Below are 27,452 nucleotides of genomic sequence, written 5' to 3' on the forward strand. Positions count from 1 at the left end.
CGTAGGACTCAAGACTGGGAGGACCCCACTCCAAGGCTCTGCTAACCTAGCTGTGGTGCATTCGGTGATGGGGCCTGGGCACCACACCTGAGGGCTACCAGTACGGAATGAGCCAGCTGGGGGCTCACAGCTCTGGGAAAGCCCTGTTGAGCCAGGACTCAGCAGATGGCCTCATACTGGCTGGGGTAGAGAGTGGGATGCTAGTTAAACAGAAGTACTCCAAGAGGAAGCCGTGCTCTCTAGGGAGAGGGAGGCAGTGGGCCCTTGTACTGTGCCCTCACCCCCCAGGAACCGTCCCCACACTTGCCAGGCTGTCACAGATGACCCTGCATCCCCAGGAGGCACAAAGACCCACTGTAGAAATTCAGGTTTTGCTTCCACTGGGAAGGCAGCAGGAATGTGGCATCATTGTCAAGCCCGAGTTGTCTGACTCTACCCAGAAGCCTTCTCCTCAGCCACTATGGAGCTCTGTACCCCAGCCGCCCTCCCCTCCCAGGGCACACAGGAGGACCACTGCGCCCTGACCTGTGCTGTTCTACAGACACACAGCGTGAGCTCCATAGGTAATCACAGCAGTTTCTGGGAACCACTTTAAAATGTGCAAGGAAGCAGGCAAAGTTAAATTTTAAAATATTTTTATTTGGGGACTGAAAAGGGGCTCAGTGGTTAAGAGCCATTTGTGGTCTTGCAGAGGGTCTGGGTTCATGTAGCAGCACCATATGGGGGTTGGCAGCCACCTGTAACTCCAGCTCCAGGGGTTCTGATGCCGCTGGCCTCTGTTGGCACTTGCATTCATATGCACAAATACACACACACACACACACACACACACAGAGTTAAAGATAAAAATACATAAAATAAAAGTGTTTCATTTATAAGTTGTTCTAGAATATTCTCAATATATCATCAATACCAAATTCTTTTTTCCCATTTTTTAATTTTATGTTATGTTTTGCCTGCATGTTTATCTATGTATCACATGTGTGCAGTGTTTGAGGAGGCCAGAAGGAGGCGTTGGATCCTCTGGAACTAGAGTTACAGATGGCTGTGAGCTGTATTGACAGGTTCAGACTGGGGTCCTCTGGAGGAGCAGACAGAGCTCTTAACTACAGAGCCACCTCTCCAGCCCCTAGTACAAAATTCTTAATGAAACCCTTTTCCTTCCCTTCCCTCCCCTCCCCTGTTCTATCTTTCTCTCCCGTCCCCTTTCCCATCCTATCCTTCCCTTCTGTCCTCTCCCCTCTCCTTTCATTCCTCTCCCTCTTTTCTCTTGTATACTTCTTATCCAGCATGTCTTACCTGCACAGCCTAACTCGACCTGGACTGGCTGCATTGCAAGGGACCCTTGTCATGTGCAGACAGAGGTTACCCTGTGGGTAGTGCAGCCATACATCTTTGCTATAGGCAGTCTGCACACCCGCAGTTTCCATAGCAACTCTGAAGTGGAAAAGTGAAGGCACCTGGGCCCCAACCCAGCCTCTCGGAACCAGAACTACGTTCTCATCCCTCACAGTTTCCTCCTTTGCTGGGTGAAGGTTGTGAAAGCCCAGCATGGGAGCTCCCTCATGGCGATGTCGCCGTCTGACTTATTCCTAACATGTAGCAGAGAAACTGTCATCTGGAAGGCATACTGTGTCTTAGCGAAAAGGAATGAATGCAGAAATAGCCCGAGTCCCTCCCTGCCCACTCCTCCCAGCGCCCTGTTCCCTGTGCTCAGTGTGAGTCAGAATCTGAGGCCCAAAGTAAAATGATGGAGTTAGAGGTGATGTGGGTGGCAGAGCTGGAGGGCGCTGTAAGTTTGTTACCTGAGGAGAAACTAGAGATTACAAAGTCAGGGCACGGAGGAGGAGGGCAGTCAGAAGGTGAAGAAGGCCAGCACGGCGGTGCACACTTGTAACCCAGCACATGGGAGACTGAGGCATGGGGATCAAGAGTTCATGGCCATCTGGGCTGTATAATGGCCAGTGTTGCCCTATAGCAAGACTTGCCCGAGTTCTCAGTGATACAACCTCGTAGGTGAGGTCTCACAGCTTGCTGTGGCCCAGGTACACCCTGGTTCCAGAGAAAGTTAATTCAGAAAAGCATAGCACTCCATATCTGGGTGTCTGACTGGGCCCTCCTTTGTTCTCAGATACCTCAGTGCTGTCCCTTCAGACCCCTTATGGAGCCATTACTTGGAGGCCCCAGGCCTGGCCTACACATGGTATTATAGATCTTCAACATTTTGGAAAAGATTCATTTATAAATATGCATAGGATAAAATCGAAAAGGAAGCACCGAGAGACACATGGTGTGAAGATGTTTATTAAATGATGAATATAGCAGTGACAGGTCGGAAACAGGGTGACGGGCAAACCAGCCGTGGGCCATGCGGACACTGAAATTCTATGTCATAATTAAAAATGGCAGTATGGCCGGGCGTGGTGGCACACACTTGTAATTCTAGCACTTGGAAAACTGGGTAGCCTGGGCTACATAGTGAGACTACATGATCCTAGCATTTGGCAGTCTGGGTAGCCTGGGCTACATTGTGAGACCATGTCTTTAAAAGAAAAAAAAAAAAGAATGTTGATATTGACATAGGGCTGGGACTGTAACCCAGTGGTAAAGCGTTTGCTTAGTTTGTACAAGGCCTTAACACTTCAAATTAATGCTAATATGGAAATATTCATCTATATGGAAAAAAATGTTCAGTGTGTGGCATGAGAGGATTGGTGAGGTCACTTTATTTATACACACAGGAAGGATATATGCCCCCAACAGTTTTAGTGTTGGCTTTTAGGGGAACTGAATGTAAGTGATTAATCTGCCTTTTTAAAAGCTTTTTAATTTTGGTTGTTCATTTGTGTTTTCCTGAGACACCGTCTTGTTATGGAGAGGACTGGCCATGACACGGCCCAGACTGGCCTCGAACTCTTGATCCTTGTGTCTCAGCCTCCCGTGTGCTGAGATTACAAGTGTGCACCGCCGCCACCACATCTAGCTCCCTTCATCTCTTCTGACCCCCTACCCCCATTGCTTTTGTAATTTCTAGTTTCTCCTCACTAAGCAAGAATTACTGATGTAGTACAAAATGAGATGTACAAAAATAGAACACAGGTGAGGGGAGCGGGGTTCTAGCTGGCAGCCTTATTTTAGAATGTGTTGCAGAAATCCTAGGTACAAATTTATAACGTTATAGCCCAACAGTTGTATTTAAATGTAGCGGCAAGGAATCATTAAATGTTTGAGAGTTAAAGTTAAAACTCATGAGCCAGCTTTTGCTAAATATCTGTTTGGGGAAGTGAAAGTTGATTATGGTACAATCTTGTTTTGAATGGAATCCACCTAACCCTTGCTATGTGGGTTCTAAATGCTATATGGAGATTGAGTAATGATTACGGGAGAGACAGTCCTAGAACCATGTGTTAGAGCTGGGTAGATGAACGGACACACATGCAGCACACATGTGCATGCACACACGTGTGCACATACACACATGCACATGTATATATGCATGCACGCACGCGCACACACACACATGCATGTATACAGGCACACAGTCTAGCACAGGACCTCTTTCCATCATCACCAGCCATGCTGACCCCTGACTCCAGCCATTTCTACCCTGTGGCTCATTCACTACACTCTAGTGGAGTCATCGTCTCAAAGCACGATCAGGTCACATTCCTCCTCTTCATAAAACCCTTTGGTACCTCGGGATACCTCTGGTCCTCACAACTGTCTCTTTCCATGATTTGTCCCGTCCCGCCTCTCTCTTCTTGTTGCCTGTCCCTCTTCCCTGACTCACACATGCCAGCCATGCAGCCTCTTCCAGTGGTTTGCACTTCCAGGTTCCTTCTCTGGAACAGGTCTTACCCATAGTGCCCTGCTTCCTCACTTTCTGGGGGTCTTTGTCTCTGCATTGATGACATCTTTCTCAGCACCCCAAACAAAAGATCCCACATCTTACTTAGACACCTCAGCGGACTTCATACTTCTCTGTAACACTTGACTGTCCCTGACAGATGACCAATTTGTCTATTCTTTGTCTCCCTTCACCAGAATATAAACACCCTGAGGCCAAGGACTTTTTTTTTTAATGTCCAGTGCCCTTAATCCAAGATCAAGTGAGTGTCAGCAGCCTTGGAAGGAATAAGTGGCCGTTAGGTACCGAGTAACAGATCCTCATCCTGTCAGGGAGGTACCTGAGGAAGGCTCCTTGCCTTGCCCAAGGTCACAGCTGGGACACCCAGCAGACATCCTGGCTAAAGCCACACGCTCACAAGGACCCTGGCCTTGTCCATCCTGCTTCCCGTGTGTTTGTCCCGTTCACACAGAATTTCAGCCCGGAATAGCAAAAGAAGAAACAGCTGTTGAGGGTTCCTCCCTGGAAAAGCAGTAGTGAGCTCAGGGTGGGAAGAAAGAAGGGAGGAAGGGGTCCCTGGCCGTGGGGACAGTGCGATAGATTTGATTTTAATAACATCTGTGCCTGCTTTTGCAGCACAGTTCTGGAAGGTGGGTGGTCTGTCTGAAGTATCAGGTGGGGCCTCCCTCCGTTCCTGGCCCAGGATGCAGGTGGCTGAGGGATTCACTCAACAGACAGATGACGTAAGAAGGAGCTGGGCCCAAAGGAGCATCTGGGAACCCCAGTCTGGCCTTCAGGCCTGTTGGTCCATGGCCCAGCCTCGCTCTCAAGTGTCTCTGGACCTCTGGACCCACCCCCTTCCTGAGCTGGTTCAGACGCCCCCTTTGATGCGTGAAGAGCTCTGCCCTTCTCTCTCTCAAGCCCCATGTGGTTTGTTAATTGGCTGTGAAATGAGGGATTTCAGGCGTCACTCATCCGTGTGAGCTCAGTGGAGCTGCGGTGGGATGCTGATCCTGTTCAGTGTTCTCAAACCTGTCTGTTTGTCTGGCTCCGCAGATGCAGCTTCTGGATAAATTTCCTATTGAAGGCGGCCAGAAGGATCCCAAGCAGAGGATCATCCCCTTCCTCCCAGGTAAGCGCCAATGGCCCCTCTGCAGGGCTGGGGTGACTCGGAGAAGTCCTCCCTCCCTAAGCCAAGAGGAGGCTAGAAATGTGTTAACCACTCCCCAAAGGACTTGCAAGCCTTTGCTTTTGAAGGCCACTGTCCTCCAACTGGCTTCATAAACATCCTTGCCAGCCCTTGGCCTGTAGCTCACGAGGAGTCTCTGAGGCTCTCGGACTTGATATCTTCTTCACAAAAGACCCTGAGAGGGTAGGATGTGTGTAACCCTGTAATCCGAGGCCTCGAAAGGCAGGCAGAGGTGGGCATCAAGAGTCAGAGGCTCAGCTGAACTTTATTACCATTTTGAGGCCAGACTGAGCTACATAGAAAGACACAAGGGTTAGTAGTTCAAGGCGTCTGGGCCAGCAAGGTAACTTTGATAAAGATACTTGGCACCAAGTCTGACAAACGGAGTTTGAGTCCCAGAAGGACCCACGTGGTGGAAGGAGGGAACCAACTTTAAGCTGTGCTCTGACCTCCATATGTGACCCCACCCCCATGCATGCAAAATAAAGATGTAATAATTTACAGTCACACTCAGCTACACAGTGAGTTCAAGCCCAGCCTGGTCTCCTGGAGACTCCATCTCAGGTGGTTAAGAGCACTGGCTGTTCTAGAGGGCCCAGATTCTATTCCCAGCACCCAAATGGCTGCTCACAACCATCTGTAATAACCAGTCCCAGGGGAGGCAAAGCCTTCTTCCAGCCCCCTCAGATGTGAGGCGGCCATGTGGTACACAGATGTTCATGCAAACAAAACACTCATACATAGTTTTTTTTTTTTGAGACAGGGTTTTCCTGTGTTCTGGAATTAACTCTGTAGTGCAGGCTGGTCTCGAACTCAGAGACCTGCCTGCCTCTGCCTCTGCCTCCCCAGTGCTGGGATTAAAGGTGCATGCAGACACCAATACGAGGCTTTTTGTTGTAAAATCTTTTTTGGTTTTTAAGTTAAAAAGTATCATAAACTAAACAACCAACCAGAGCCGCTGAGAGTTTTAATTTCTCCTGGGAGAGGATTGCTAATCACAAGCACAACTGTTTCCCCACCTCCCTTATAGTGCGCACACTCCCTGAGTCTTGCTCTCCCGTGGGCCTTATGGTCCTGTGGGTACTCCTTAGCACACCTGCGAGCTAGCAGGTCTGGGTCTAGCTCAGCCTAGCCGGGCGCTGCAGCACCATTTGGAACCTGTTTCATGCAATCAATCATATGTAATTTAGAGAAAAATGTCTCAGGTAAGCCATGACCCGCTATTACTGGGATGTCTAAAGTTTGAGTAGAGGCCTGTAATGTAATTATAGCCTGCTCCTTATCATTACCGCGAACGGCTCTTCCTGCTGAGAACTGCGTTATCACTTCTCATGAGGGCTTCCGAGAGGTCAGTTAACTGCCCATGAAAGTGGCAGAACTAAGGCGTGAACTCAGGGCTTTGCCCTGAACCGTGAGGGCCCCACTGCCCCCTGGTTTTCCGGGTCCAGCCGGCTCTCAGGACAGTCACTTCACAGTGGTCTTCCCACTAGGTTAATGCTGGCGCTGGACCTTCACAGGCCAGCAGCCTCCAGGGTTATAGTTGCCAGTTAGACACGAGTAGCCTGTGGTCAGGACGTGCTGTGGATTGAACAGGTGGTGGCCCCTCAACTGGAGAGTGGCACCCCTCTGAAGGGTGTTCCTTACCCGACCCTCAAAGTCAACAAAAGACTACGTATCTTCAGCATCTTTGCTAGACTTGGAGAGAAGTAACCAGCTCCCAGGTAGAAGAGCCAGAGCTGCTTTGGGGAAGGTAGGATTGGAGGTGGCGCTGGAGGCCATGGCTTTGGGTACCACTGCCTCTTGGTCCCGTATCTCACAGTCAGACTATCTCCATTCACGCCTGGAAACCATAGCTCTGTCAGTGACCAGATGTAGTAACTGTGCCTCAGGTTCCTCATCTGGAAAATGGGGTGATAACGGCATCTACCCCATAAGCTGTGGTAAAAGTGAATTGTTGGCAGCCAGCTGTTTCGAACCGTGGCTGACCCCTGCCGAGGGTCAACTAAGTGTTAGTTCTTATTGTTGCCACGTCTCCACATATGCTTAGGATTTTCACCACACAGTCCCACGAACACTATGACGTGACCTGAAATTATTGTCCCTATTTTACTGACTAGGAAATGGAGGCTAAGGGATGCTCACAGATTTGTCTCCCAAAATAAATTCGTAATAAAAACAACTTTTAGAAGGAGGTGGGAATTGGAGAGATGGCCTTGCAGTGGACCCAAGTTCAGTTCCCAGAACGTATGTAGAGCAGATAGATCAGTACCTCCAGTTCCGGGGAGGGAGGATTCAAAACCTCTAACCTCTGTACAGAGGTACCCCCACCCCATGGACATAATTAAAACTAAAATAAATCTTTAAAGGAAGTCACTGACTTTCTGTGAGGAGGTGGACGCATGCCCTGCTGTGCGTTTGCAGTCGGAGAAAAGCATGAGCTGGGCATCTCCTTCTCTCGTAGGTCCCAGGCAGGGAGCTCAGTCTTGGCAACAGGTCCCTCCATCTCACTGAGCCACCTCACCAACCTCTGAAGCTCTCAATGAGGTTAACTGACCCCACCAGCCAGGAAGAGTGAGACACAGGACACCTTCCCACCCCTATATAAATGTGACCATAGGGAATGTCATTGAGAGAAAAGGGGTTGACTAATTCCCCAAAAGGAAACTCTCCCTTTCCTTAGCCCTGTTCCCTCTTAGCCCCCTGTAGTGCGAATTCTAATTGGTCTTGATAATAAAAACCCAGAGTCAGTTATGGGGGTAAATGCTGAAAGATCCGAGAAGAAGCCAGCCACTAGAGAGACTTTTAGCTCTACCAAATCCTCAGACCGAAGGGGGGCAAGATCCTCTCTCAAGGAGCCCTCAGACTGAATGCCCTGAGCTCCTGTCTCCTCCCATTTTATATTCCTCTCTCTCTCCCGCCCAGCCATATCACTTCCTGTCTCCACCTCCCTAGTGCTGGGATTAAAGGTGTGAGCCACACTGCCTGACTCTGTTTCTCTTTTAAAATGGACCGATTTTGTGTCTCTCTCCTAGAGCTCCATGGAGGGAAAGTTCCAGAGAGAAATCTCAGAGAGGCTCAGTTTTAGTTCCAGAGCCGTTGGAGCATGGCAAGCATTTCTGCGGCCCAGGAGGGGCTTGGGGTGTATTCCAGGTGTCAGTCCACCTGGCCACAGGCATCTTAGGATATGTCCAGGCAGGTCAGGCCCACCTAGAGTCCAGGCCAGCCTGTGGGTTAGAAAGGGGCTAAGCACTCAGTGTTCCTGTGGCCAAAGATAGAGTCTTCATCCCAGAGAAGCTGGCCCCTAGTAGTACCCAGTGCCATTGTATAGTGGCACTGGGGCCAGGGATAGGGTTTAGGGGAGGTCTGTGAGCAGGGCCAGTGAGGTCCTAGACGTAGGGTTTGACCAATTACTGATATTCGAGTATCAATTAAGTCCTTTATAAAGGTGGCGAATGGACTGCCCTTAAGAAGGTCTCCTAAGTTGTTTTCACCTGCACTAAAACCTGTTTTCTGGATTCTGGGAATGAAGAGCCACTGTACAGAACAGCCAGCTTCCACAAGGCCTGAGAAGGCCATGGAAGGAGATAGAAGGTGTGGAGCCCACACACAAGAGGCAGCTCTCCAGTAGGTGTTACAGGGAAGAAGATATGTGTGGCTCAGGCCAAGAAACGGCAGTGTTATTCAAGAGCGTGAGCATCTTGGGAAAAGGAGGTTGAGGATAGACTCCCCCAGGCTGTACCCCCAAACTCCAGACTGTGTGAGAGTGAGGTAGACACACCCATCTCTTTGGCTGACGTCTGTGGCTCTTTGAAACCAGGCCCTCGTCCTCCTTGGTCTTCACTCATGTTTCTGCTATGGGCTGTGTTAAGACTTGTTGATCAGTTTCCTTATTGACACACATTTTACCGAGCTACTAGTATATGCCTGGACTAGTACCAGCCACTCCTCATTTCTTCATTCCTTCCTTCCAGGCTCACTGAGAGCCGGTAATCCCCAGTTTAGAGAAAAGTCAACTTGGAGGTAGCAGATGGCTCAGTGGTACTTGCCACCAAAATGAGTTTAAATCCTGGAACTCACATGGTAGATGGAAAGAACTGACTGTTCAAGTTGTCCTCTGACCTACACACACACACACACACACACACACACACACACGTTCTCGGATGTACTGTCTTTCCCTGGCTAAGGAGGAACTGGCACAGCCAGCCTCAGCAAGGCTTTGCTCTTTATTTTGTTTTGTTTTGTTTTTTGAGTCAGAGTTTCTCTGTAGCTTTGGATCCTGTCCTGGAACTAGCTCTTGTAGACCAGGCTGGCCTTGAACTCACAGAGATCCACCTACCTCTGCTTCCCGAGTGCTGGGATTAAAGGTGTGCATCACCATCCATGGGCTGCAAGGCTCTTCTTTTGCCTTCCTCTGCTACTGCTGTACCCACCAAGTTAGGGCTGAGACCAAGCACAAGTCCTTTTGGTCCCTCACTCAACTGTCACTGTTTTCTTGAGCATTAGGAGCTTCCTGTTTGGGGTCAGGTAGCCTTGAACCTCTGCGAATTGGGAATCAGGTAGCCTGGAAGTCTCTCCCAATTGCGTTGAGTGACTGAGGACATTGACACTGAGTAATTCTTTTGTGCCTGAGTTTTTTCATTTAAACAATTGCACACATTCTGTGGGTCTAAGGCTCTTAGAGCTCCTCATTCGTTTAATTGCCAGGCTATTGCATTCCTCTTAAATACCTCCCCACCCTGCCTTCTTTTTGAGATAGGGTCTTGTTTTAGGGTTTTTGTAACTGTAAAAAACACTGTGACCAAAAACAATTAGGGGAGGAAAGGGTCATTTTGTTTACAACTCTCAGGTCACCTCCTTCACTGAGGAAGTCAGGACAGGAACTCAAACATGACAGGAACTCAAACATGACAGGAATCTGGAAGCAGGAACTGAAACAGAGGCCATGGAGGAAGGCTGCTCATTTCTCAGCCTGCACCCAGGACCCCCTGCCCAGGCATGGCACCACCTACAACTGACGATGCCCTCCCACATTAATAACTAATTAGGAAAATGTCCTACAGACTTTTCTAAAGGCCTGTCTTTTGTTTTGTTTTTGCTTTTTTTTTTGTTTGTTCGTTTCAAGACAGGATTTTTCTGTGTAGCCTTGGCTGTCCTTGAACTCACTTGTGGAGATCTGCCTGCCTCTACCTCCTTGGGATTAAAGATGTGTGCCACCACCAGCCAGCAAAAATGTCTAGCTAAGGCTGGCCTTGCCCTTGGACTTGTGATCCTCCTGTCTCTACCTCCTTCAGCAAATCCTACAGCATTTTCTCAACTGTGGTTTCCTCTACTTAGATACCTCTAGTTTGTGTCAAGTTAATAAAACAAAACCAACCAGGACAGGTCTGATGGGTCTGTGCTGGTCTTGAACTTGCTATATAGCTGAGGATGCCCTTGAACTGTTAATCTTCCTGCCCCTGCCTCCCAAGTGCTGGGATTACAGGAATGCACCACTATGTCTGGCTTTACCTTTTAATTCTGAAATAATTACAGACTCGGAGATGTTGCAGAAATACCCGCCTCCACACCTTCCTCTCCTGCAGTTCTGCTACCCGACTGCAGTGCTGGTGGCTTTATCCCAGGGCCACACCAGCTGCTTGCCACCGTCAAATTACTTCCTCCAATTGAATATCTTATTTCCTCTTCAGATTTTGTTATTTCAAAATTATGTGCATGTGTGTGTCTGGTTATAGGTATATGCACATGCGTGCAGTACCTTCAGAGGCCAGAAGATGGCATCAGATTTCCCCTGGAATTGGAGTTGAAGACAGCTGTGAGTGGCCCAGGATGGGTGCTGGGTATGGAATTCAGGCGATCTAGAAGAGGATTATGTGCTCTGAACTGCTGAGCCACCTCTCCAATTCTGGAACATTTTGAAAACTGGCTCTAGTATGTTATCAAAACCAGGAAATTGATGTTGGCACCTTCAGTTAGCTAGCACATTGACCAGGGTGATTGATTCCTACATTAAGCCTGTGGAGACTGCTACTGAGTGAGCATGCCCCTGCCCTGTAAGGACAGTAGCCCATGACAAACTTCTCTGTAGCTCAGAGTGCTCAGCATTCTCGCTTCCAACAAAGAAACTGTGAGTAGAACTTGGTTTGCAGAAGGGATTCTCCTGAAGACCCCTGAACAAACTCCTTAGAACAAATGTCACTAGCTTTTGGTTGCACTCAATGGTTCTTTTTGTCTTATTATTATTTGTTTGTTTGCTTTCTGAGACAGGGTCCCTCTGTGTAGTCTTCAGTGTGTAAACCAAGCTGGCTCCGAACTCAGAGAGAGAGATCCTCCTGCTTCTGCCTTCCCGGTGATGGGATTAAAGTCACACACCACATGTTTTATTAAAAAGAAGTATGTGGTAAATTCAGTTGCAAAGTGAAGTGCCGCTCAAAGAAGTGTCTTTAGGAGCTTGCCTGTGACCCCAGCACTGAGGAGGCTGAGGCAGGAGGATAGTTCAAGGTTAGCATGAACTGCAGAGTGAGGTCAAGGCCAGCCCGAGTTGTGTATTGACATCCCACCAATAATAGCAATAATAATACCAATAATAGAATCTGTGGCTTCTGAGTGCTGGACGTGGAACAGACCTGGGGCTGAGAAACTAGGCAGTCAGTCGCCTTGCCCTCGGGCTGTAGGTGTAGGAGCAGCTTTGTCAAGACTCTGAATGGATCAAGGTGTGGTGTCACAAGCCTGCCCTAGCACTTGCAGGATGGAAGCAAGAGGATCGATCAAGAGTTCAAGACCAACCTGGGCTATGAAGTGAGATCAAGACCAGGCTGGGCAACATGTGACATGCTTTCAAAAAAAAAAAATCCAAAACCAAATACACACACACACACACACAAAACCCAAACAAACAAAAAAAAAATCCATGTGCATGGTATCTGACTCCACCGTACTTGTGAGCCAGTTAAGTTAGCTTAATGATTCATGGCTCACCATACAAAATATAACTCTTGAGCCAGAGATATTAGACTTTATTACAGCCCCGTAACCGGCGTGAGCAGTGGCATGCCTCCATCTGTTCTCATTCCCGCTAAGTTCCCTCGAGGCGACATGCTGGGTGGAGAACATCATCTGCATGTGCAGTGGATGCAATACAGGAAGGGAGCCCAGACTTTAGGGAGTCCTCTTCTCTTATTACAGGTAGGAGGCCAACCTGCTTCTTTACCACAGAGAGATGCACCCAGGCTGTTACTTTTGGGAAGATAACCCAAAACAAAGAAGCCTAGCTGCCTGTTTGGGAGGCCTCACCTGTGGCAATATCAAAGTGCTAGGGGCAGTGGTCTCCCAAGTGTTTCTGGAGCCTTATTGGAGGGGCGGGCAGAGTGCTCTCGGTACTGGACTGATCGTGATTGCGTCTGCAGCCCCTTGGTGCAGCCTACTGTTTATACGGAGCCTTCTGCCTTGTTTTAAAAGACTATTGTGGAAAATCCATCTCCTGTCGCCCATCCTGGGATTGGAGTCCGTTTCCTGTGTATCCTGAGTTGCTGGCCCAAGGAGCCTCCTCGGGAGGAAATGGTCATTGCAGAGCAGAGTTTATATAGCTGCTGATGTAAAAAGCAAACTACTGTGACAGGGGCCCGGGGACCTCAGAAGCCAGACAGTGGGGCAGAAAAGGCTGTGTTACCTCGCCTTCCACGTAAGGGCTCTCTGTGCTCCGGTGGTGGCCTCAGTTTACCTCTCTGGGCTTCCACAAAGCCCGCGGTGCTAATAACTGAGTGACCCTACCCATAGCCCTTTGTATCCCCAGGCGGATGAGGTATGAGCTATGGAATGACTTGGACCACAGAGTGACCCCATGTCCATATTCAAGGCAGGGGCCGCCAGCCTGGAGACAGCCTGCTGACCTCGCCCCTCACAGGACTGTAGTTCTAGACAGCAGACTGCTTACTTCTTTTGTCTGGGTGACCGTTGACATATCAGTCCCTTAATGAAGAGGCAGTGTGGAGCCTGGTGAACTAGAGACACAAGGCTTTCCTCTCCCTGACCACGGAGCCCTCTGCAGAAGATCCGGTGTTTGTTCAACACCAGAGGAAGCAGGGGGAAGGGATGGTTTTTTAGCTCGCTCAGGGAGAGCTGTCCTCTTGCTCAGCCATAGGTGTTCCTCTCTGTTGCCACCAGGCACCAGGCTAAGAAGCCTTTCCCCAAAGAATCTGGGAACTGGGGCAAGTGATGACTGAGCTCTGGCAGGGGCCACAGTCCCTGAGGGTGAGGGCGTGGGAAGTTTCTGGACCCCAATGGTAACCTCAGATGTCAAAAAGACAAACCTCTCTGATGTTGCTATGACAGACAGTGTCTTCTGGGACTACTGGGGTATAAAAAAAAAATCAACAAAATTACAGGCCTGTACCGCTCACCTCCATCCTTCTGGGAATGCTGGGTCTCCCCTTGTAATCATAGCTCCTACTCTGTAATCTGGGACCAGCGGCTCCCAGGGCCTGCTGTGAGCATACTGCTCTGAACGCTGCATGGAAGAGCTGTGCTCACTCATTCCTTTCCTGCCACAGGTATTTATCAAGCCACACTGTGTGCCGGGACCAGCCGTGGGCACCGATAATACAGCTGAGAACAAGAGGCCAGGCCGCTGTTGACAGGAAGCTTATCTTTCAGTGGGGGATGGGGGCAGACAAAGGAACAATTTCCAATAGTGACAGGAACCAGAAAGGAAAAGTGAGGAGGCCCAAGATGTCTGAGGTTTGCTGGCCAAGGAGGGCCTCTGCAGAGGTGACATCTGGACTAGGCCAGGCACGGGAAGATCAGGGTCCAGGGATCATAGGCTATGAGAACAGCGAGAACGGTGACCTGAGGGGCTAAGGATTCCGGGTGCATAGTAGCATGAACCAGTGGAGAAGGGGTCAGGCCAGCTGACCTCAGAGAGAGCTGGGAAGATAGGAGACGGGACCAAGAAGGTCACCCCTGAAGAGTGTGAGTTGTCAATGTCACTAGCCCTAGCGGCTTCCAGCCCCAGAACCCCCATGTCTCTCTGCGGTGGTAGTCTCCCAGGGCCCCTCTCTGCTCCTGTAAGTGAATGTGGGTCAGGCCCCAAGCCCTCTCTACCATAGCTCCCCATTTAAGAGCCAGGAAAAACTAACCACTTTGTCAGAATTTTCTTTCTTTTCTCCCTAGCTTAGAGATCTCTTCAGAAAGGAGTTGACCTCCTAAGCACCCTCACCAAGTCCATAGTCTGGAGTATCTCTGATGCCCCTTCTCCAGAAACCTTTGGTTAAATCTGCAGCCTCAGGCAGCCTGGGTCATTTGACCTTCTGGAAACAGCCCTGGGTTCCAGTCCAGGCTCCACCCGTGTCCGTAACACAATATTGAAGTTAACCAGAGCTCTCAGTGGTCCCCTTGCTTGTTGACAACATCACCAAAAGTGAGGGATGTGACTTCAGGCCTCGGTAACACTCATGACCTTCCCCACACATGCCCTTCACCTTGGAAATAAAGACTTTCCTTCCGTAATCCCTGCGTCCTTTTACCAGGTCAAATCTTTTCACTCTGTGCTTAGAGATAGCAGTGTCCCTGGATGCGGCCGTGTCAGCAAATTCACATCCGAGTGCCAGATGGGTCCGTCACTCAGCCCAGGTTTCGTAGTGGTGAAGAGGCAAGAGGGAAACTAAAGCAGGAGGAGGAGACTAGGCTTCGTGGGGCCCACGAGGGCAGACGTGCGCTGATATGAGCCTGCCATATTGGGTCACACGGAGTGCAGGGTGGGGAAGATGGTTGGTGACCTTCACTGGGTTGGGAAGAACAGGTTCTCAGAGGTCATACTAAGGGCTGGAGACTTATCCCCACACGGTGAGATGTTCTGGGCTGACAGGACAGATTTCTGTCTTGAAAGGATCCTTCAGTCTGGCATATCCTGCTATACAAGAGGTGGGAAGACTGGAGGTGACCAAGGCAGGCAAAGATTGAGGGCTTGGTCGAAATGAAGGAAGAAGACAGTTCTCGGGTATCTATTAGGGGAGGATCAGTGAAGGGGCTATGGGCTGCAAGTGGGGATATCGGGGGTCAAGAATGATGATGTCATTGACCTGTCTGTCAGAGTCAGCCCTGACCAGCATCTTACAGTGGTCCCATTCTCAGGCCTACCCTGTGTTCACCATAAAGGGAGAGAAGATGTCTTCCTCCCGTCTCCCTCAGGAGGTCACTGCCTTTGGAACATTCAGGAGATGCTTTGTGAGATGCTGCTCAGCTGAGAGCGCTCTCCTAGCAGGCCCAGAGCCCTGGGTTTGATCGGCTACGCTGCATACACTGGGCACGGTGGTCCATGCCTGTGGTTCCAGCACTCAGGAGAGAGAGGCAAGAAGATTGAACCTTAAGTTCATCTTCAGCTATGTAGCAAGTTTGAAGCTAGCCTGAGTCACCTTGACTAGACCCAGTCCAAAGACATAGCCCCTGCCTTTGCTCCCTTCTGACAGGGTTTGAGCTGGCTCTTCGAGGCCCATCCTACCTTATAAACTGATGCATCATTCAGTCTCTGCTGCCTGACATCAAGCAGTACGGTCATCAGATGTGGAAACGCTCACCAGCGAGTTTACAGCTCTCCTTCTCCACAGATCCCAGCTCTGACATCCACCGAAAAGCCTTAGGCTGTCAGGCTGCATGACCTAAAGATGGAGTCTGCTCACCTAATTTTGCCTCCAGAAGACAGGGGAGGAGTCCGGGAGAGGGCTGGGCCAGGCTGTTACACCTAGCTTGTCTCCACCAAAGAAAAAAGAGGTCATAGCGTTTTTCACTGGGCCAAAGCATAAAGAACCAGGTTTCACCTTAGTGAGAAAGAACTTTGTAGATGGAAGTTTCTGTCCCACCCAGTCCCACAGCCCATTCAGTCCCAAGTAAACACACAGAAGCTTATATTAATTATGCCTGTTTGGCATATTGTTCAGGCTTATTACTAATTAGTTCTTACATCTTAAAATGACCCATAATTCTTATTTATGTTTAGCCACATGACTTGGTACCTTTTCTCAGTGAGGCATTCTTATCTTGCTTCCTCTGCATCTGGTTGTTGACTGACCCTCTACTTTTCCTCTTCCCAGAATTCTCTTAGTCTGGTTGCCCCCCCCCTATACTTTTGCCTGGCTACTGACCATTCAACGTTTTATTAAACTAATATGAGTGACAAATCTTTACAGTGTACAAGAACATTATCCCACAGCATTTCCCCTTTCTTTTCAGAACAAGAACTCTGAGTCTAATCTCCTTTGTTTAGCTTTTTCTCTAACCATTATCCATAACAGAACCTGTAAGGGCCTCAAAGAAACAAGCAGACTTTGGGTTCAGATCTGCCCTGACACCTGGGCTCCTACTCCACACTGCTGGTCTGATGAAAAAGATCACTTTGTTGGGGAGGATGCACAGAAATAGGCAAGCATTGTGTGGTCTTTCAGCATGGGGGGGGGGGGGCTGAAAGTCAACACACTTGGGTTCAAATCTCAGCTCAGCTTCCTTCTAGCTTTGTGACTGTGGGTCAGCTCCCCTTGGCATCTCTGCACCATCAGTGTAGCTCAGCGTCAGTGGGAAGTCATCAGTGAGGCATGGTGAACACCCACAATGTCATGGTGAGTGTGGTGAGCCTGCTCTCTGACTGTGTGAACACAGCCTTCTAGAATCTTCTTCCGGAGTCAGGATTCTTAGGTATTTGAGGATTTGCTGCTCAGAATGTGGTCAGCAACTGGGGCATCATATAGGAGCTCGTTAGAAACGTGGTCTCCGCCCCACCTGCTGAATCAGGACTGGATCTTACCAGGAGCTCAGGAAGGAATGAGAGACACTGGTTCAAGGCCAGCAGAGCCCCTTGATGGGCCTCCTGCTTTATCTTTAACGCACTGTGGTGTCTAGCTATCAGTCCATTCATGTAGTATAAACTACTGAGCCAGCAAAGGCAAATTGATCCCTGAGTCAAAACAGAGGTACATAGGGCAGGGGTCAGAGCCTCAGATGGGAACTTGACGAGGACTATGTCTTGGCCTGGTGTCCTCACACATCCCAGAGATGCCTACCTGCTTATGGGATCTATATCCAGTGGGGTGGGGTCATGAGTAACAGCATGGTCACCTGTTCCTCATCACTAGCCTAAGGAGGAGGATGCTGAGGTCCCGCCACACTCTTCCATCAGCGGTGAGTCAGAACTCTCTTCCTCCCATCCAAGACGGGGAAGTGTAGAGCCAGGAATATTGCTGACATTTTAAAAGAAATTGTAGATTGTTTTAGAAGTTTCTCCTACTAGCCAGATGTTGTAGTGCACATCTGTAATCCTAGCACATGAGAGGTCGAGGCAGGAAGATTACAGATCAGGCTCAGCATCATTTCCCATCTTCATAAGACCTTGGCTTCCGCACCCCCCTGAAGAGGGGAGTGAGACCAGTCCCCAAGTCCCCAGGCCCTCAGTAGGGGACATGCGGAAGTCAGAGAACAGCTTGAAGGGGTCGTGTCTTCCCACCGTGTGGATCCCAAGGATAGAACTTGGATGATCTGACCTTCAGGCAAGTGTATTCACCCGCTGAGCCATCAGCAGCATGACGCGAGAGTGACTCAGACCTAAGCGTTCGTTCGCTCAGGCACTGCTGAAAGGGAGAGGAGGCTGCTGTGGGGGTCTTGGGCAGTAACAGACAGAAGAATAGGCTGAAATTTTAAAGGAATCTCTTTTGCTGTATTATGAACATGATAGTGCATACTTGTAACCACAAGACTCTGCCTCAAATAAACAAATAAACAAATAGGTAGTAATACTACATGCAAACAGAGCAACAAAATGAAGAAGCCCCGGAAGATATCTGGGACCAGGGAGTAGCTGTCAGTGTGGTGGCCTGACCCACACAACTGGCCTTGTACTTCTGCTCTGAAAGCTAAATTTGCAAGGTTAATACTTGTATGAGTATGGCTTCAGTGGACCTAGTGGGTAGTGGGACATTCTTGCCTATTGGACAGGTACATTCTGCAAGATGGAGGGAAGCTGCTGTCCAAAACATGTGACTGTTGTTTTTGTTTTGTTTTATTTGAATTGACTGTATGGAAAAAGTTGTAGATCCTTCTGAGAAACTATAGATGGGGCCTGTAAATTAAAAAAAAAACAAGCAATTTTAAATAAGAGAAAATTAATGTCAAAGGATCCAGTAAGTGTGTATTTTCCCTAGATGATGTACAGAGAGGTTCAGCCAATCATATTATCCAATTTAATGACCATAAATCTGTAGATAAAGACTCACAGGCTAGGAAGGGCATATGACTTCCCATGACCACTCCCTAGTGAGAGGCAGAGCTGGCTTCAAACCTAGGCTGCTTTACTACCTACAGTAAAGGTTTTGTCTAGATTGCAGTTTTGTTGAGGGTCACTCAACCTAACCTACTTTTATTGGCCACCTAGTGGCAGATTCTCAAATTGCAGGTATTGTGCCCCACAGGAAATACTTAACTTCCCATAGGTTGATTTGGAAATCTGTGTCTGTAAAGGAACTATGTAATAACACCACAAATGCTGCGCCTAAACAGAGATTTATTGTGGGATGACCATTGTTTTTCTACCCAATGGCAAACCCCCCAAATTTCCATTTGTGGCACCAAACAGAAGCTTGGGAAATATTCAATTCTTGGTTTTACTTGTTCGTTCCTAGACCTCAAACAGAAAGGCTGTGGGCCTGTTGTTTCTGTATTAATACCAGCATGGTCTCCTGTGCTTTGTGATTCCCATTCATCCAGATGACATAAGGCAGGCCCAGCCTGGGTTCCCGTTTCTGTGAAATACAAGGATTGGACTTGTAGTTGACTTTCCTCTAAAAGCCATGGAGACCAAAGGAGAAAGTGCCTAGTGATGGAATCGTAGGCAAAAGGAAGAACATTTCAGGGAAACTGGGGTCTTCTAGCCTCGCCTCGAATCTGACCATCCTGGCAGAATGTGGCTGCCTCCGCATAAGGCCAGCTTTGTGCCTCCCTCATCCCTGTCCCCAATTACTCCCATTTCCTTTGAAAGGTGCAGAAAGCCCCCTTGTCCTGAGTGTTTTCCTGCAGAAGGCTCCTACTGAAAGACGGCACACACAGCCAAGGCTCTGACCTTAACCTTTGCCCCTGACTTACTTCTGACAAAGAGTTCTTCTCTTCCATTCCCCTGTGTCTTTTGGGAGAAAGCAGCTGAGGCTAGCAAGAATCGACTGAAAATAGAAATCGAAATGTAGTGTATAAGTAATCGTGCCCCCCAAATATCTGGAGCCATGAATGCCGGCCAAACAGCAGGCGACCACAAACCACGCAGGCCTGGTTGTGAGTGTGGGTTATCGGTCAGGGCACTGTCTGCTGGGTGCTTCCAGCGTGCAAGTGGGGCCTGGTGACGCTCTCTCTCACTGATCTAGGACATCCTCCTCGTCTTCTGCCCTGGCACCCGTCAGCCATGTGAGCAGGCACATACAGTTGAGCCCCACTGCCTGGACCCGGATTTGCCAATCGTCTGGTCAAGCTGGCTGTGTGACTTAAGGACACCCAGAAGCTCGCTCTGAGCTTTAGTCTCTTCAGCTTTGGTCATGAGGTTTTTAGAAACTTGGGTTTGTAGAGAGCAAGAGCTGTGCCTTATTTCATGCTGTGAATGAAGTGGGTGGGAACCTAGGGTCGATGGCCTGTGTTGGATGGGTCCCTTGGTTCTCTGAAGTAGCGCCATTGGATGCTGGGTGAGGATCGGGATAGGATTTTGACATAGGAAAGATGGCCACGCTGGAGTGCCCGGGCAGTGTAGCCTCTAAGTACAGTGAGAGCCAGGTCTCTCGCTGGCTTTGTGAGGCTGGGCAAGCCACGAACTTCTCTGAGCTCAGCTTTGACCTAAGAATGTGAGGGATTATGTAGGATGGCTACTGAGGTCTCTTGGAGGTTTTGTTTATGGGTTTTTTTTTTTTTATTGAGACAGCCTCTGGCTGTCCTGGAACTCACTCTGTAGACCAGACTGGCCTCAAACTCATAGAGATCCGCCTGCCTCTGCCTCCCAAGTGCTGGGATTAAAGGCGTGCTCCACCACCCACTGGCTTGATCTCTTAGTTTTTATCCTCATGAACCTTGGGGCCCCGTGGACAGTGGCAGGACCATAGATTGAGCTCATGCAGTGTCAGCCAGCTAACGACAGGACTGGGCCTATTCCCTCAGGCCCTGACCTCAAGCTTCAGATGAGAAAAAGAACTCAGAACGTACTTTTGTCTTCTTAGATAAAAACTGATTCTGCAGGCATGATGTTCATGATTGTAATCTCAGAGCTCAGAATACAGAGGCAGGAGGATAGAGGCCAACTTGGAGCAAGACCTACCTAAAAACAAATATCTTTAATGTGTTGAGACAGTGGCTCAGCACAGTGCCTTTTTAGCATGTGTGTGTGGTCCCAAGTTCTGTCTGCAGTGTAGTAAACAAAGAAGTGATCCTTAGTCTCCAAACCCAGGTATTCGGGTGTCTCTGAAGTGTACTTCAGTGACATCACTTTGCCCTGTGTGGCCCCTGTGATCAAGCTGCTACCCATTCCGCTTCTTCTTACCCTATCCATGACCCACAATTTGGGGGTTACCCTAGCGCCCCCATCCTCAACATAAATGTACCCCACTCTGCAGCCACCTTGGATTTCTCTCAGCTTCTCAGATGGGTCTGGTCCCTCTCATCACTGGGGTGCTGATGGGTTCCTGTCTGTGGCTGGGACATTCTTCCTACTTCTTCTCCTAGCTCCCTCCCATATGACCCCACTGAGGCTAGTCTCAAGTGTGCGCGTCTTCTCTGAAGGTAGGGGCTGAGTTGGACACTGTCACATCCCAGCCTCCAGTGCAATGGCCATCCAAGCAGACACGCAGCATCGGGTTCAGGAAGAGACACGATAAAAGAACTAAAAACACAGGTCCCTCAGTCCACAGATGAGCAGGCAGACTACAAATCCCGACCCCACCATTGCTAGGATGTCACCTGCGGCAGGCCCCTCATTTTTAGAACCTCAGTTACCCACCTGTCAAATGGAAATAACTCAGTCCCTCTACCTAAGTTGTAGTTTGCTGTGATGCTCAAATAACAGTCAGTGGAAAGCCTGGTCCACAGCACCTAGCCCCGTCCACGCCCCTGGCCTGTCTTCTCCGCACCTTCACACCCTTGCAGAATGGGGTGGAATCCATGGGTTTGGAGGTTGTGAACAATTGGCTATCAGGGCTCAGTTCTGCCCTCTGAGTCGGACCTCAGAGAAGCAGCCTTTTGGGCGGATGCCCCATCTCAGAAGAGCCAAGCGAACTCCCCTCTGACTGGCCAGGCCTCGCTGTGGTCCTGAGGTTTCCTTGCATAAGGGAGCTCACACAGAACCTCCCAGTGCCCAGCAGTTCAGTAGTGAACAAAGGCCTTTCAGGTCACTGCTGGGCAAGGGTTGCCATCCGCTGCCCCAAAAGGCTGTGCCTTTCTGTTGTGGCCCTCAGTGCCTTTGCAGCCTGGTTCCTGGCCCAGCTACCCCCCACACTGTGGGCCATGCATCAAGGAGAGGCAGCCAGCAAGCCTTGGCCAGCGTCCCTCCACCCCCCTCCTGAGGACAGCTCCCCACAGGGGTGGAGTTGAGGCAACCAAACTGAATGGGGCCCTTTATCCCCAGCTCCCACTGGGAGGCAGAGCCACTGCCCACCACACCCACCACACCCCAGCCCAGGAAGAGTTGAACAGGGACACTTGGCCTCAGTACCAGCCTGTCAATTAACCAGGCTCTCTGGCCCCACTCTGTCTGGGTCCTGGAGGATGAGTCTGGCCCTTGCCTCAGAGGTGGCAGCCCCAATATGTGAGGAGAGAGTGTGTGTGTACATACACAGTGTGTATAAATGAGAGAGATGCCCAGACCAAGACTGTATGGACACACCCACTAGTACAGTGATTGCAGCATTTAGTGCAAGCCAATTATTTGCCTGCTCTATGCAAGGCCTTGTGTTGAGCCCTAAGCACACATCTGTGAGGGTTGTGCTCGTACCCTTCTGCAGGAATCCTAGGAGGGAGGCCAGTCGGAGAAGTGGTGCCCTCTGGGAGTGAGCTGACATCCTCAAGTTGTACTCTGGTTTACACACACATGTGCACACACATGCACACACACACACACACAGTGAATAAATATGAATTGACTCCTGCAAGTTGTCCCCCCACACACACACACGTGCATGCACAATGAATAAATGTAGGAAATTTGAAATAGAATAGTATTATTCTGAAGCTGGGCACAGACTTGTAATCTAGGACCTGTGAGGCTAAGACAAGATTTCAAGGATTACCATCAAGATCAGGCTAGCCTAGGCTACATAGTGAGTTCTAATCTGGGCTACAGAGTGAGACCCTGTCTCAGCAGCAACAACCACAACAACATAAGATTGTTCCGGATGCTAGGAATTGGAAACACGCGTGGACAGAGCAGTGCGGACCCAGCTGCTACTGGGGAGGCTGAGAGGGGAAGAGCCCAGGGGTTTGAGGACAGACCAGCTCAAAAACATAAAGGGGAAGAGGGAGCAAGCGGTGAAGGGAAGGAAGGAGACAGACTCAAAGGTTGGCTCTGTAGGATTCATCTAGTCCCCGAAAGTGACTCAGCCTCGCCTAGTTTGACAGCGCTATGTCCCTACGCTGCTTCGAGTCCATTTTCCAGGCAGTGGTTCGTCCCCCTGGGTGGGCGAGAAGGCTTACGTACAGAAAGCATACTGTGTCCAGAGTGTAGTGGTATCATAGCTGATCTCCAGCTTGGTGGTCCTAAGTTGGTTTTTGTGGGGTGGGGTGGGGTGGTGTGTCAAGACAGGGCTTCTCTGTGTAGCCTTGGCTGTCCTGGAACTCGCTCTGTACACCAGGCTGGCCTTGAACTCCAAGATCTGCCAGCCTCCTGGGATGGGATTTGAGGTGTGCCCCACCACCCAATGGTGATTCTAAATTTTAAAACTTTTTTTCCCTTAACCCTGGCTCTGGGTGCTAAAATCATCATACACACACACACACACACACACACACACGATGCCACAGCCCTTCCTCTAGCTATGTGAACTATGGTAACAGCAAAATTAAGAGTTTATTTTGTTTTGAAACAGGGATTTTTACTCTGTCACCCCGACTGGTCTGGGACTCTGGTGTCCAATGCTGGGGCCGCAGGCATGCACCATCGCACCCAGTCCATGGTGAAACGATTGGCTTTTACAAGTCTGCTGTACCCCTGAGTGTAGAAGCCAAGGAGCTGGACAGAGTACTCATCTAGCGTATGCAAAGCCCCAGTTTGAGGCTCAGCCGTCAAGAAACTGGCTGTAGGGACACAAACCTGTACCCCAACATTTGAGAGCTTCTCTCCTGTAACTCCCTAGAGTGGGTCCACTCTGACCCCCCCCCCGATATGTGTTCAAGTCCTGAGCCCTGGACCCTGTAGATACAGCCCTCATTTGGAAAGGGTCTTGGCTGTGTGAGTAAGTGAAGGGTCTCAAGAGGAGACCAGGGTGGTTGAGATGGCTCAGTGGAAAAGGTGCTTGTCGCTAAGCCTGACTCCAGCTTCTGAGGGTTGTCCCTTGATCTCACCTGACCTCTGCCTGTGTGCATGTGCAATGTCAGACTCGTGTGCGTGTGTGTGCGTGTGCATGTGTATGAGTGTGCAGCACATAGACCCTTGCGTACACATAATTTTTAAATGTTTTAAATCTTAAATAAATACTTGCTTCAAGGTTGTTGCAAGGATTGGTCAAGTAAGCCCAGCAACCCTGCAGCTGCTGTTACTGCTCATTAATCCCCCTTTGCCTCCTTTGGGTCCCCAACACCACTAAGGCTCCATCTCAAGAGTCTGTAGAGCTTAGGTTCCAGTGGAGAGTGCAGAGGTCCCAGCACGGAGGTCACATAGCTGCCGGGGACCCAGGACTCTTGTTTGAGGCCCCACCTCCTCAGTGCAGCCCCCATCACACACACTCAGTTCCCAGACAGTGCTGGGTGCTCAGTGCCTCCAGCTTCTTACTGACTTCCAGGAGCGAGTTAAGTCTTGCTGGGTTGGGTCTGTTTCAGGTCGGAGTGTAATCTACCCTATGACGCTTATCACATTTCTGGGGCACCTTCCCCTAGCTTTGAAGAGTGGCAGCAGCCAAGGCTGCCATAAAGGGGCGGCAGGACTTTTACAAGCAGCCTTTAATGCCCTGCGGTCTCGGCTTCCTTAATGGGGATTTTCCTCCCCCTCCTTTTCCTCTTTGCCTTTAATATGGTCCCGGGTTTGGCTTTCCCAGTGTGGTTTGGATTCCTCATGGAAAAGTCAAAACCATTGAATCTCTTCCAGGCCTCCCCTCCCTCATCCCTGTGGGCTGACTGCGCCAAAGCCCCAAGTCTAAAAAAGAGGCATTGCTCAAGAGACCCACCCTGCTGGGGTTCAGAGGAGCTAACTGCAAACTGTTCTGCCTCAGAGTAGCTGACCCCTGGGCTGGTGAGGGGACATGAGCCCTCACCCATGGCCGGGTGGCCTCGCTTCTGGAGCCAGAAGTGCTTTCCCCAGGTGGGGTCTTCCTTCCCCTCACCTCATCCTTCTGCGAGCCTCCGCACTTCCTGGAGGCCTGAAATGCATCTTCCACTCTAGTTCTGTCTACAGCCCTGCAGGACAAGGCTTCTTCAGGGGTGCAGTTAGGATGAGGGCTGGCAAGGGAAGCCAGATGACCCCCCACATCTCCCTCCTTCCCTCTCTCTGTCCTCTCACAGGATGGGAAGGGTAGGAGTGCCACTTGCGGAGGGTGATGCCTCTCCAGGCTGCCCCAGCTTCTTCTATTTCTCATGGGCCTTCAGGGTTCTGCTGGCACCTCTAGACTGCTGGTGTCATAGAGTCTGGTTGGTCTTACAAGCAGCTAGCTCCAGTGGGGAGCCCCAAACTCCAGCCCTGGGACACCCATCTTTTTTTCAGTCCCGAGAGCAGTCTCCCTGCACCAAGCGTCAGCTTAATGGCAAAGGCTGCTGTGCACAACATCTGCCAGCCACACACACACATACATCTGTGACAGGCAACCAAAAGGGATAAGAAGCCAAAAGGCAGGGACATGGAGGACATTTTCCCCTATGAGGAAGTGTCACTCTTTCTTAATAAGTCACCTTTTTGGCTTCTTGGCAAGGGAACCCCATGGTGGAGTTCTTGTCTGCAAGTGCCCAGACATTTGACTTGAGAGCATGGGGGAAGGGAAGCTTTGGGGCAGATGCTCAGGCAGAGATGGGGAGTGAGCGTGCCCAGGAGGTTCTTACTGGAGCACCTACTGCACATGCTAGGTAGGTCCTGGGAGCAGGTGGGGGGTGAGCTGGGCCCCACCAGATGTGGAGCAAGACTCCCAGCATGGAAGGGCTGTGTGAACGAGAAGCCGGCCACACAGGCTCAGTGTTCTGGCGGTCCTGCCCCACCAATGCACTGTGACCTGCACTGTGGTGACAGGGAGGTCAGAGGCCTCTGCAGCCTCTTCTAGCAGGTCCCAAGGACCCCTACATTCCCTTTTCCCTGCCAGAGGCTGCTTGGGGAAACAGCTGGACTCTACCTGAAGGAGGCCTCTTAGCCAGAAGTGGCACAGTGGGTGCCCTGGGGTGCAGCTTCGGGGATAGGAGGGAGGGAGGTCGGCTACCCAGGTCTCTCTGGAAGCACTGTGAATCACCCTCACCGGTGGTCTCATGGCTGTTTGTCACTCCAGAAGCATTTGTTGAGCTCATACCGGGCCAGGCTGTTTTCCTTCTTCCGGTTTTTTCTTCTCAAGCGATAATAAAGTTGGCCACTGGGGGCGCCAGGCTCTCATCTAGCCAAATGAGCCACTGTGTTAAAGAGAAAGCTCAAGGCTGAACCTCATTGGCTCATACTGGGTCCCGCCCATGCTTCAGCCAATCACCGTGTCTCTGGTTGATTAGCCTGTGTCACGTGCTAACTAACTTCTTGCCAGGGGGTGTGGTTAGCCTTTTTGGCATTAAGGCCTAACATGAAGGAGGCCTTCTCCAAAGGACAGTGGGGCAGATGGGGTCAGCAGAAAGGTGTCACAGCTCTAGGTGCCCTTGTCATCTACTGGCCCCGCGGGTTCCTTGGTGTGTCTTGTCACCTATACTATCACGGGCAGAAGGGTGAGCCAGGTGCCCTAGGAATGGGTCATGCATTGTGGATATTCTAAAATGAGAAAGATAATTCCTAGCTCATGTCATATTCAAGCAAGGCCTTCTGAAAAGGGGATGGACACTGACCCCACACACTGACCCTCACTGGGACCAGAAGTGTCCATGTGTAAGGCCATGAGCATCAGACAGTCTGTGGGGGGGGGGGCAGCTCAGTAATGGAGCATTTACCTAGTGTATGTGAGGTCCTGGGTTCAGTTCCCAGCATAGGGACCGTGGGGGAGAACCAGCTGCATTTACTAGGCCAGAAAAGAGCCGTGTGTTGACGTCCTCGTGATCAGCGTGCATTTGTTATGACTGAACACACCGAATTGTTCATCATGACTGAGCAAGACCTGAGGGACCGGGACTTCCTGTCAATCTCGCCCATACCTGTTGTGGGATGTCCCAGCCTGAATGACTGAAGGGTTTGTGTTCAGAGAGGCCAGGGGACTGTCCAACTGGAACAGCCGTAGTTTCTAGCTGCTTGTCTCACCCTGGAAATAGCCACCCACCTAAGCTAAGAATAGGAACCCTTGCCGGGCTAGCAGGAAGGAATGCTGATCTTTTAAGGCGGAGCCAGAAGACAAAACATAGCACATGGGTTGGGCCTCTTCTCAGATTTATGTGTGAGGTCACTAGAAAGCCACGCCCTAACATTGGGCATTGATCCCGCCACAGACCCAGACAAGGTGAGGTGACCAGGTTGTTCATAGATGCCCAAGATGGCAGCCTCCAGGGAGAGGCCATGGGGCCTCAGCCTTGGGCGCCTCCTGCCCCCCAACAGAGGTGAGAGCTTCTCTATTGCTTTGTTGACTGAGGTGGTGTAGGTGGGTGCCAGTTGGAAATCCAAGAGGTGAGGGGATGAGAGGATCTTTACAGCAACCTCAGTCAGAACCGCTGTGCTCACTAGATTCTTTCTTTTCCAGGCAAGATCCTCTTCCGGAGAAGCCACATCAGGGACGTGGCGGTGAAGAGGCTGAAGCCCATCGATGAATACTGCAGGGTAAGGCTGGGGTCAGGGAAGGGTCTGGCCTCAGGCCTCGTCCACCTTGGAGGAAGATGTCTGTACAAAACCCACTTGTGGCCTAGTGTTTCCTGGCTGGGTGTGAGAGGTGTGGGTGACTGTCGTTTGGAAGGGATCACTCCTGAGGCTGGACCACTGTCTGCAGCAGTCGGCCTAGGAATCACAACTAGGGCTCTGCCCCTTTTGGAAGGCATCCATGTTTATAAAATACTTGGTCAAACCCCTTCTACCAGCTTAGGAGTTAAGTGCCGGAGGGACTGGAGCGTGGT

At 50.2% G+C, this 27,452-nt stretch overlaps 1 protein-coding gene across 6 annotated transcripts in view; it reads left to right on the forward strand.

The window, feature by feature from the left end:
* Sh3pxd2a (SH3 and PX domains 2A) overlaps nt 1-27,452 on the forward strand; it is a 199,454-nt gene that overhangs the window by 65,012 nt on the left and 106,990 nt on the right. For all 6 annotated transcript variants that reach the window (XM_050145425.1, XM_050145421.1, XM_050145395.1 and 3 more), the window contains 2 exons: nt 4,904-4,979; nt 27,086-27,162. In XM_050145425.1, coding sequence (XP_050001382.1) covers nt 4,904-4,979; nt 27,086-27,162 — 153 coding nt within the window. The remainder of the gene's footprint in view (nt 1-4,903; nt 4,980-27,085; nt 27,163-27,452) is intronic.

The sequence above is a fragment of the Alexandromys fortis genome, unplaced genomic scaffold (genome assembly GCF_014885135.2).
Source record: "Alexandromys fortis isolate MF-2015 unplaced genomic scaffold, M_Fortis_MF-2015_v1.1 scaffold_16, whole genome shotgun sequence".
In the NCBI taxonomy this organism is placed as follows: Eukaryota; Metazoa; Chordata; class Mammalia; order Rodentia; family Cricetidae; genus Alexandromys; species Alexandromys fortis.